The sequence below is a fragment of the Phyllobates terribilis genome, unplaced genomic scaffold, assembly GCF_046119375.1.
Source record: "Phyllobates terribilis strain yellow unplaced genomic scaffold, ASM4611937v1 Scaffold_4__5_contigs__length_816908805, whole genome shotgun sequence".
NCBI classification, from domain to species: Eukaryota; Metazoa; Chordata; class Amphibia; order Anura; family Dendrobatidae; genus Phyllobates; species Phyllobates terribilis.
This window is the reverse complement of record NW_027362764.1, coordinates 283090131-283102488: the sequence shown is the minus strand read 5'-3', so window position 1 is coordinate 283102488 and position 12358 is coordinate 283090131. Positions and strand designations below refer to the sequence as shown.

The window sequence follows — 12358 nt, the reverse complement described above, 5'->3', positions numbered from 1 at the left end:
CAAATGTATATTGTACATTGATTTCTTGTAAAAAAAAAAAAAAAAGGATAAAGTAGTTAAAGATCCATTCACATGATGTGGTCAGATTATGTTTTGCTAAATCTTCACGAGTCACCGTAATAAACTATGATTTGACGGCACCAAGTAATTCAACCATTGCTTCAAGCAGCATACCTTTTATTACATAAAACAGCTATACTTGTCATCAGGAAGGTTTTACAGAGTTTCCCTATGGTAAAAAGGGATGGAGTTACTGCCCCAAAGATGCCAGCAATAGGAAAAAGAGCTTCAACTGTTATAGTTTGGGGGAAAACCTATTTCCATTCCAGCATGACCCAGCCCCACTGCACAAACGTAGGTCCATAAGGAATGGTTGGACGAGTTTGGTGTGGAACAACTTCACTGGCCCAGAGTCCAGGCCTCAACACAATCAACACCTTGGGTGGAACTAGAACCAACATTTCGAGCGAGGACCCGGCATTTTTTGAATGAGTGGGCAAACATTCCCACAGATACACACCAACAGCTTTTAGGAAGCTTTCTCAGCTACCTGTGATAGAATAACTCCATATTAGTGTCTACGGATTCAAATTGGGATGTCATAATAGCTCCTGTAGTTGTCCCAATACCTTTGTCCATATGGTATATAATTTCTCTCTGTATAAGTATTTACAGTTGGATACCTGATTGAAATTTATATTACTTACACATATGGCTGTGTCCTGGATCTATCGGTTGAACTAGATGGACTTAGTCTTTCTTCAACCTTAAAAAATTATGTAGTTTGTCCTGAACTATAATAGGGATTCCACTGAAGTGCATAAGTCCTGTGCTATACTTTTATATATCTGCAGAATAGTGTTCTGTCCTATGTGACCTTATGTATGTGAAGCGCCCCCTGGGCCGTGTGTGAAAAGGGGAATACCTGGAACCGAGTCTCTGTGTAATACTGAGGGTTGTAGTCTCCGTGGCGGCGACCCGGTCCCGTGGCTCAGGGTGGTCAAACCAGTGGCGGATCTATTTATGTGTTTTTTATGATTAAATGTCCGACTACGCCATCCGTGGATTGCGGTCACTGAGAACCGCCGCTGCGGGGCAGACCGCTGAGGCTGATGTTGTGTGCGCAGCGGAGGGTAGTATAACTCCCCACGGGAGGAGTATAGCCTCAGGGCAGTGAGTGCAGATGATGGGGGTGATGGTGCGCGGGAGCAGCAGTAATGATTCAGAGTCCAGTGATGCAGTCCAGGGTCTTTACTCACAGTTTTACACTCCAAGCCACTTCTGCAGGTAATGGCTGCTCACGTTGTGCTGTGCTCACCAGGTGAGGGGCTGGGCCAACTCCCAGGGACCTTTGGAATGCTTTTCAGGACCCCCTTCGTGTGTCCTTTCTCTGGCCTGTCGTACCCCACAAGTGACCACGTTTCTGTCCAGCTGCCTCGGGCCTTGGCGGGCAAACGTATGTTCCGTTTCCCTGGGTCCTATATGGTGCCTTCCTAATGGGTGTAGTGAGGGGCCGTGCATGTATAATGCCACGGCCTCTGGTTACTAGCTGAGGGTAGTTGCTCTCCTCCACTAGATGAGGGATCCAGTTCCCTTTTCTTGGCCTGACCCCCCTGCTCTGGTACCGGCGAGCGTGCGGTGGCGGCTGGCCGGTCCGCACCCCTGGGGTCCCTTCAGTCTTCTCTTAGAGCTTCCTCCATTCTTCTCCTCTCCGTTCCTCTCCTCCAGGACTAGGCCTTGAGACTTGGCCTGCCTGCGGAGCAGAGCCCGTGCAGAGCCTCTGCTCCCCGCCTCCTTCTCTCTCTGCTCTTGTACTACTTTCTCCTCTGACTCTAAGATGGTGCCCACCATATATACTCCCCTATACAGTGCACCCGGGATCTACTCTCCCCACCCACACACTACCAGGTTCCCCCTTTCTAGGTGTTCCCTCCCCCACTCCAGCCAGGGACAGGGACAGTTGTGCTCACTCTTGGGAGCATTGTCGCCCTGTCCCCCGGAAATGTGGTGTAGTGCATGTGGGTGTTAGGGTCCTGAGCCACACTCCATCCTTACCTGGAAGTGAGATATCACACCTCTGGGTGAGATGCAATACCTCTGTAGCGACCGAACCCTCGGGGCCCTACATATGGTAGTATACTCCCTATAAGCAATGCTGCTGGAGTGAAGACAGAGAAAAGAAGCACCAAACTTACACTTGTTCAATCAAACCTTTTTTCTAATGCAATGACACAAACTGCTATGGGTGTAGCTCCTGATCATTATGGAAATAGTGAAAAACCTAAAGATCTGTATATCTATAGACATTAAGCCTGTATTTGTAGTGCTCTACACAGGCAGCACTGAGTCCTAATGTAGAGTCCCTCATACTTGTGCTTTAGTTATGCCCCATCTGGAGGCAGAGTTATCTTCCTGCAGCATCCCATTCATAGCCTGGAACAGCTCAGTTCCAAATAAGAAAAACATGGATTTCTCTGGAATAACACATCAGATCGCAGATATCAAGGTATCATTGTATTCAGCTTCCTATGACCTACATGCCCAAATAGAAGACATAGGAAGGTTGATCCTACTGACAGATTCCCTTTAAGTATGTGCCATGTTATATTATATTCTGCCTGCAATGAAGGTGACTGCAAGAAGTTTCAGCAGCTCACCCCCTTTGAACAATTATGTCCACTGATCTTTAGAAAAACAGTGTTTCTCAGAGGTTAACCCTTTTAAAGGGAGACCCTGATTTGGAGTTATTTGGATGCTAATGCCATTTTAGAATCTGTGTAAACAGCGTTCAACTCCTACACGGCTCCAAAAAATAAAGGGAACACTTAAACAACAGAATATAACTCCAAGTAAATCAAACTTCTATGAAATCAAACTGTCCACTTAGGAAGCAACACTGATTGACAATCAATTTCACATGTTGTTGTGCAAATGGAATAAACAATAGATGGAAATTATAGGCAATTATCAAGACCCACTCAATAAAGGAGTGCTTCTGCAGGTGGGGACCACAGACCACATCTCAGTACCAATGCTTTCTGGCTGATGTTTTGGTCACTTTTGAATGTAGGTTGTGCTTTCACACTCGTGGTAGCATGAGACGGACTCTACATCCCACAGAAGTTGCTCAGGTAGTGCAGCTCATCCAGGATGGCACATCAATGCGAGAAGGTTTGCTGTGTCTGTCAGCGTAGTGTCCAGAGGCTGGAGGCACTACCAGGAGACAGGCCAGTACACCAGGAGACGTGGAGGGGGCCGTAGGAGGGCAACAACCCAGCAGCAGGACCGCTACCTCCGCCTTTGTGCATGGAGGAACAGGAGGAGCACTGCCAGAGCCTTGCAAAATGTCCTCCAGCAGGCCACAAATGTGCATGTGTCTGCACAAACGGTTAGAAGCCGACTCCATGAGGGTGGTATGAGGGCCCGACGTCCACAGATGGGGGTTGTGCTCACAGCCCAACACTGTGCAGGACGCTTGGCATTTGCCGCAGAACACCAGGATTGCCAAAGTCCCCATTGGCGCCCTGTGCTCTTCACAGATGAAAGCAGGTTCACACTGAGCACAAGTGACAGACGTGACAGAATCTGGAGATAGAATCTGGAATGCCACAGTGAGTCAAACATACCTGACTGAAATCATGCATCCAGTGCCTGATACATGCTGCTCATAGATCGGGCAGCAAGTATCAATTGTCAGGTTAGCGTTAAAAAAAAAAGCAGACTGCTGTTCTTCCCTACAGTGGTGTGAAGAAGTGTTTGCCCCTTCCTGATTTCTTATTCTTTTGCATGTTTGTCACACTTAAATGTTTCAATCACAAAACAAAGAAAACACAAGAAAACACAAAATGCAGTTTTTAAATGAAGGTCTTTATTATTAAGGGAAAAAGAAATCCAAACCTACAGGGCCCTATGTGAAAATAAGCTAATAACTGGTTGGACCACCCTTAGCAGCAACAACTGTAATCAAGCATTTGCGATAACTGGCAATGAGTCATTTACAACGCTCGGGAGGAATTTGGGCCCACTCATTTTTGCAAAATTATGGTAATTCAGCCACATTGGAGGGTTTCCGAGCATGAACTGCCTTTTTAAGGTCATGCCACAGCATCTCAATCGTGCAAGACTTTGACTAGGACACTCCAAAGCATTAATTTTGTTTTTCTTAAGCCATTTAGAGATGGACTTGCTGGTGTGTTTTGGATAATTGTACTGATGCATAACCCAAATGTGCTTCAGCTTAAGGTCACGAACAGATGGCCGGACATTCTCCTTCAGGATTTTTTGGTAGACAGCAGAATTCATGGTTCCATTTAGCACAGCAAGTCTGCCAGGTCCTGAAGCAGCAAAACAGCCCTGAACCACTACACTACCACCACCATATTTTACTGTTGGTATAATGTTCCTTTTCTGAAATGCTGTATTATTTTTATGCCAGATGTAATGGGACATACAGTACAGACCAAAAGTTTGGTAACACCTTCTCATTTAAAGATTTTTCTGTATTTTCATGACTTTGAAAATTGTACATTCACACTGAAGGCATCAAAACTATGAATTAACACATGTGGAATTATATACTTTACAAAAAAGTGTGAAACAACTGAAAATATGTCTTATATTCTAGGCATTTCAAAGTAGCCACATTTTGCTTTGATGACTGCTTTGCACACTATTGGCATTGTCTTGGTGCGCTTCAAGAGGTAGTCACCAGAAATGGTTTTCACTTCACAGGTGTACCCTATCAGGTTTAATAAGTGGGATTTCTTGCCTTATAAATGGGGTTGGGACCATCAGTTGTGTTGTGCAGAAGTCAGGTGGATACACAGCTGATAGTCCTACTGAATAAACTGTTAGAATTTGTACTATGGCAAGAAAAAAGCAGCTAAGTAAAGAAACACGAGTGGCCATCATTACTTTAAGAAATGAAGGTCAGTCAGTCAGAAAAATTGGGCAAACTTTGAAAGTGTCCCCAAGTGCAGTTGCAAAACCCATCAAGCTCACATGAGGACCGCCCCAGGAAAGGAAGACCAAGAGTCACCTCTGCTTCTGAGGATGTTTATTCGAGTCACCAGCCTCAGACATTGCAGGTTAACAGCAGCTCAGATAAGAGACCAGATCAATGCCACACAGAGTTCTTGCAGCAGACACATCTCTACAACAACTGTTAAGAGGAGACTTTGTGCAGCAGGCCTTCATGGTAAAATAGCTACTAGGAAGCCACTGCTAAGGACAGGCAACAAGCAGAAGAGACTTGTTTGGGCTAAAGAACACAAGGAATGTACATTCGACCAGTGGAAATCTGTGCTTTGGTCTGATGAGTCCAAATTTGAGATCTTTGGTTCCAACCACCGTGTTTTTGTGCGATGCAGATAAGGTGAACGGATGGACTCTACATGCCTGGTTCCCACCGTGAAGCATGGAGGAGGAGGTGTGATGGTGTTGGGGTGCTTTGCTGGTGACACTGTTGGGGATTTATTCAAAATTGAAGGCATACTGAACCAGCATGGCTACCACAGCATCTTGCAGCAGCATGCTATTCCATCCGGTTTGCGTTTAGTTGGACCGTCATTTATTTTTCAACAGGACAATGACCCCAAACACACCTCCAGGCTGTGTAAGGGCTATTTGACCAAGAGGGAGAGTGATGGGGTGCTACGCCAGATGACCTGGCCTCCACAGTCACCAGACCTGAACCCAATCGAGATGGTTTGGGGTGAGCTGGACTGCAGAGTGAAGGCAAAAGGGCTAACAAGTGCTAAGCATCTCTGGGAACTCCTTCAAGATTGTTGGAAGACCATTTCCGGTGACTACCTCTTGAAGCTCATCAAGAGAATGCCAGGAGTGTGCAAAGCAGTCATCAAAGCAAAAGGTGGCTACTTTGAAGAACCTAGAATATAAGACATATTTTCAGTTGTTTCACACTTTTTTCTTAAGTATATAATTCCACATGTGTTAATTCATAGTTTTGATGCCTTCAGTGTGAATGTACAATTTTCATAGTCATGAAAATACAGAAAAATCTTTAAATGAGAAGGTGTGTCCAAACTTTTGGTCTGTACTGTACATCTTCCAAAAAGTTAAACTTTTGTCTCTTCACTCCACAGCGTATTCTCCCAAAAGTCTTGGTGATCATCAAAATGTTTTCTGGCAAAACTGAGATGACCCTTTATGTTCTTTTTGCTCAGCAGTGGTTTTCATCTTGGAACTCTGCCATGCATGTCATTTTTGCCCAGTCTCTTTGTTATAGTTGAGTAATGAACACTGACCTTAACTGAGGCAAGTGTGGCCTGCATTTCTTGGGTGAGTCGTCGCAGCGCTCTTGGGGTAATTTTGGTTAGCCGGCCACTCCTGGGAAGGTTCACCACTGTTCCATGTTTCCACCATTTGTGGATAATAGCTCTCACTCTGTTTCATTGAAGTCCCAAAGCTTTAGAAATAGCTTTATAACCTTTTTCATACTGATAGATCTGAATTAATTTGTTTCTCATTTGTTCCTGAATTTGTTTGGATAGCAGCATGATGTCTAGTTTTTGAGGATCTTTTGGTCTACTTCACTTTGTCAGGCTGGTCCTATTTAAGTGATTTCTTGATTGAGAATGGGTGTGGCAGTAATCAGGCCTGTGTTTGGCTAGGGAAATTGAACTCAGCTTCCCAAATATGTGATAAACCACAGTTAATTTATGTTTCAAGGGGGGAGGAGGGCAATCACTTTTTCACACAGGGCCCTTTAGGTTTGGATTTCTTTTTCCGTTAACAATAAAGACCTTAATTTATAAACTTCATTTTGTGCTTACTTGTGTTATCTTTGTCAAATATTTAAATTTGTTTTGTGATCTGAAACATTTAAGTGTGACAAACATGCAAAAGAATAAAAAATCAGGAAGGGGGCAAACACTTTTTCATACCACTGTATATAGGTGATAAAAATCTATGCTAACATACCACTCTGACAGGCCACAAAGACATTCTTTTGGCTTCTGTTGGGTAACTGAGCCCTATGGATAATTTTAATGTATATGGCAGGAACTTTATTACTAAGTATTAATACATTTAGGATGGTTTGGTGGCAAATTCCCTTAAAGAGGTTGTCCACTACTAGGACAAACCCTAAATGTTTGCCCCCATTAAAATAACATCACCTATACTCCCGTGCCGGCGCCGTTCCAGCGGTGTCAGAACTCATGTTCTCAAGGCTCTCGTGCAATTGGTATGACACGTGAACCCTGCGCCCAATCAGAGCTGGCGTCACTGTCCCCACCTCGAACGTATAAGTAATCAACAGGAAGTGAGTGGCCAGTCTCAGCTCTAAATACCTCTTGATTACATATATGTGCAAAGTAAGAGACAGTGACTCCAGTACTGATTGGAAACAGGGCTCCCCTGACTTAACAACTTTACATGTGCCCTGCGAACGTGAATACCGACATCACTGGAATGACCCTGGTACGGGAGGTGAGTATAAGTGTTTTTATTTTAACGGCAACAAACATTCAGATTGAGAAGAGGTTTAAAAATGCTGATATTGATATAAATGGTACAAATACCTAATTGATGTGCTATGTGTCAATTATAGCATATGTATTCGTAATTCTTTATTAGTAATCCAATATGTTCAGTAAAGAATACTGCAACAAAAGTCATGATGTGGTCATGTGTGTGTGTAGTGTGGGTGTGTGTGGGGGCAGGGCGGGTAGCATAGTATGTGTGTTTACATGGGGGGGTGGTATAGTGTGTATGTGTGTGTATTTCACTTCTACGTTACTAAGTTTTCATGCCTAGTTTAACTACCCAAGGTGAAAATACTGTTTCACTGCAATAATAGTGATATTTTAAAATCAGACATAAAAAAATGAATTCCACAAACAATTTACTATATACAAATAACATACACAAATTCTGGAATACCTTAAAAAGCCAGTGGTTCCATAAGTGACAACATACTATATTTTATAATGTAATCTCCCAGGAGATGTTTTCATTAACTGGTTATTAGAGATTACACTGGTCCGCTTCCTGCAGCCCCATTATTACTGGATTCTTGGCAAGGAACGCATTGTGGCAACAAGTGGTTCACTTCTGAGCAGACTTTAATATGGAAACAAAAGCATTGATTGAACTTGTAAACATTTGATAAATATTTGCCAGGAAAATGCTGCTACGACTTGTGATTAAAAGCATTATCAGACATTGTATGCCGGTCTTTTCGAGCACATGTAGTGAGCACACAGAAAGGCTCCAGCTGTCATTATTGTTACTTAGAATTAAGGATGATGTCTCTTATACCCTCTGGCACTGCTACTGCATCTCATTTTGAGATAACATTTAATTTGTAGGTCTATTTTATCTTTCACCTGTCACATAAAGGCAGCAGTAACATGAAGTACATGAGCACATCAAGCTCAAAGAGCTCAGAGGTTTATACACCACTCATCCTGTGAGCTTCTGAGGTACGCTTGTAAGGAATATCACAGGCATTTAATGCTAAGTTGTCATAACAAAATTCTGCATTCTTCTAAAGATAGCTATCTATTCCTATTAGTGGCTGCAAAACACAGAGAACAAAACCTCATTAAGTAAGAGCATGAAAGAACTGGCATATTCCAAGCAGGCCAGATCTAACTACAGCCAAATTACTCCGAACATTAAACTATGCATGCTTCTAGTAATCCACTTACTATCTATGCTTGATGTTGTTTATGCAGTCAATTATATCCTTTTGCTTGTTGTGACTAATTCTTTTTTATGAAAATCTTTACATAAGGTAGGCAATGTCTATGTGTTCTCAAAGCAATCATACAGCAGGGGAAGTAGCAGGCAGCTGTGCCTCTGAGTAGTCAGGGTGCCACCTCTACAAGAGCATAATGAGACCTAAGAAATCAGAACAAGCAGGCAATTTAAATAGGGATTTGACAGTGGATGCCAACACCCTAATTAATCCAACATGAATAGCTCAGTGGCTGCAAGGCAGGTGAAAGCGCTGCCTGCTGGAATCAAACTTTAGTGTATTCCAAAGAGTGTTTAATCCAAGAGTGCCTGCCTGTCAAAGCAGAACACACAGCAATTATGTGTTTACCTAATGACAAGAAGGACATTTTAATAGACAGAAAATAACTTGTATCAACAGTTCCAACTAATAGATAGGGGCAGAAGACATCATTGTTGTCTGTTCTATAAATATTTAGTGAGCATGTGTGTATATGTATGTGTGTGTATATATAAATATATATATATATATGTGTGTGTGTGTATATATATATATATATACACATATATATATATATATATATATATATATATATATATATAAATATACACATACATATATATATATAAATCAGCATTCTTGCTTTGCAAGGTTCATATCCCACCAAGGACTTCATCTGCAAGGAGTTTGTATGTTCTCCCTGTGTTTGTGTGGGTTTCCTCCGGGGTCTCCGGTTTCCTCCAACACTCCAAAGACATACTGATAGGGAATGTAGATTGTGAGCCCCAATGGGGACAGTGATGATGATGTCTGTACATCGTTGTGGGGTATGATGGCGCTATATAAGCATAATAAATATGTACATATATATGTGTGTGTGTGTTTGAACTGCTATATATATCTATATAGATAGATAGATATTTATATATAGATGTAGATATATATCTATTTATATAGATATATATACATATATCAAGAAGCATGTTTTAATAACCAAAAAATAACTTGTATCAACAGCTCAAACACACACACAGACAGATAGATGAATTCTATGTTATAACATAGGACCCATGCTGCTATTTAAATTGACAAGTGACAGCCAGGAGACAGTATGACTTGTTGGTGACACATTGTTGCAGGCACATAAACATGTTCTGACAGAAGTTGTCCAGCATTTGGGCACTGCAGATCGATCTGACAAGCAGAAGGCATTTAATAGGTTTCCATACCAGCTCTTTAGCAGCAAGCGGATAGTACACAAGCTCCTGATAACCAAAACACTTTGTAAGAAAACTTCCCAAACTTCACAAGACATGACCTCACCACAGTCAGGACCATTATTTGCAGCGACCGAACACTATTATGAGAAAAGAAGCCTCCAATCCTGCTTTATGCAGCACTTATTATATAAAGAGAAGAAATCATAGATATCCTGTGCTTACATTACATGTGCATGCAGAGAACTGAGCATTACTCATAAACGATCTAATGCAGAACATAATAAGGCTATGTGCCCACGTTGCATTTATGAAGCAGAAAATTTCTGCTGCATAAATGCAAGTCCTCTCCCGGAAAAACGCATGCGGAATTCCGCACGCGTTTATCGCGCTTTTTTTCGCGCGTTTATCACGCGTTTTCCACATGCGGAATTGCCTTGCGTTTTTTATGCATTGAACAAAGGCAATTCTGCTTGCGGAAACGCAAAATTAAATGACATGCTGCGGATTTTTGAACGCAGCATAAACGCTGCGGAAAAATCCGCAGCATGTGCATTGAACTTGCGGAATCCCATTGGGGACCATGGGGTGCGGGTTACCAAGCGTTTTTCAAGCGTTTACGCTGCGGAAATTCCGCATCAAAAACGCTTGAAAAATGCTACGTGGGCACACAGCCTAAAGATGAGGAAAAGTTCTTACCTATGGTGAAGCTGAAGCCATCGATGCTGAAGGTGGCACTCCTGCATTTTTTAAATCCCTCTTTCCTGCTGCTGGGCTCAGTCATTGTCCCCACTCAGTAATTCGTGGCTCTTCCTTTTGTACCTGCAGTCTTGGTGCTGGCTATTAGCAGTCCTGCCTGTGTATCTGCCTGTGGCAGCACTTACACCCTACTTCACACATCTCCTAATGCACAGACAGCAATGACTGTGAGAACAGCACCCAACACTATCTCCTCCCACAGAGTCTGTCACTGCTCTGCTACTGACATGTAGCACTGACTCCAACAAGTGCTGAGGGACACACTGACTTATAGTGATCCACTAATGAGCCCAGGGTGGCCATGCAGGGCGCCTTTTACTGTGTCTACTCCACTTCTTAGGATTTTAGGGGCACTACTGTTTAAAGCAAAGTTATAGTGGAATGTGATGTTACAGTTGTTGGGTCAACAGCATCTATTATTTATCTGCTGGTTGTCATGGGGACATGAATTAGAGGAAAGATAATGATAACTCAAAGCATTGAATAAAATGTTTACTGTAAAACAGCAAGGACGGAAGGCTCTAACCTGAAATAAACCCATGCAGGTAACCTCTTGTCTTGAAGGAAAGGTGGAGACAGCGGAGAACAAAGAGGGAGATACAGAAAGCTCTAAAAGACATAATATATAGATGCACTCCACTTGATGTCTTCTGGTCCCCTTGTGCACCCCACCCCTATTTACTTGTATAGAGCTATGTTGTAGCTCCCTTTTCAGTGGGAGTCTAGAAGATATATGGAGCGCTTTATCCGTCTACTCATAAGCGCTGTAATGATGCCTGTATTAGCTAAATCTAAGGTTAAGTTCTCAGGCTACGTACCCATTATACGTTTTTAAGCGTTTCTGCAGTGGCAATTCCACCGCGGAAACACTTAAAAAAACGCTTGGCAGAAGGTCTGCAATGTTCCCCAATGATAATCCACATGTGCTGTGCACAAGCTGTGGAAATTTCCGCTGCGGATTGTCATTGCGGAAAAATTCTCAGCACGTCCATTAATTTTACAGAAACGTGGCGTAATTGCCGCCATTGACTTGCATTGAATCGCATAATAACCACATGTGTACATGTACATATTTCGCAACATGATAATTGGCACACCGATTTTCAATTGCAGTACGTGCGGTGGCATCCCTGGTTGATCGAGTGAATTCAAAAATTCTGTTGGATAATTAACCGCTTCATCTGCTTCCACAACAGTGTCGACGGACTTGTATGTGACTGCCTCATCTTGAATGTTAGACTGAATAATATTGTTAAGTTCGTAGACGTCTTTGTTCTTGGCCGCAAAAATAGCTTGTTCACTCAGTCAATTGTGATTCTTATAATTGGCTTGAATATTGGGAAATATTTTTTTAACCAATTGTTCTTTTGACATCACTAAATTGCAGAAGTTATGAGGCCATGAATTTCGTCCTGAGGTCAGATCAACCAGCACCTTTCCGTTCCCAATTTCCAGCAATTGATGTGAGAATTTTTCAGCTGATCGATTGTTTTGCAGCTGGACACGCATATTTGTAGTTAATTTTAACATCTTTACGTATCGCTGCAAAGTTGAGTATTTCAGGCAAGCATTTATTTTGTCCGCTTGTGTCGATCGAGGAATTCCAGGTAATGTTTGCCTGAAATCTCCTGCAAGCAAAATGAATACGTTCCCAAATGGTCTGATGTTTCCACGTAAA

At 42.5% G+C, this 12358-nt stretch overlaps 1 protein-coding gene across 4 annotated transcripts in view; it reads right to left on the bottom strand.

Moving 5' to 3' along the window:
- Positions 1–12358, bottom strand: part of PDE1C (phosphodiesterase 1C) — a 1470255-nt gene that overhangs the window by 1263492 nt on the left and 194405 nt on the right. Inside the window, exon 1 of one of the 4 annotated variants that reach the window (XM_073678288.1) lies at positions 10621–10998. The exons of the other annotated variants lie outside the window; for them this stretch is intronic. Coding sequence (XP_073534389.1) covers positions 10621–10705 — 85 coding nt within the window. The 5' untranslated portion in view covers positions 10706–10998. Of the gene's footprint in view, positions 1–10620; positions 10999–12358 lie in introns of those variants that run through there. 4 annotated transcript variants of the gene reach the window in all.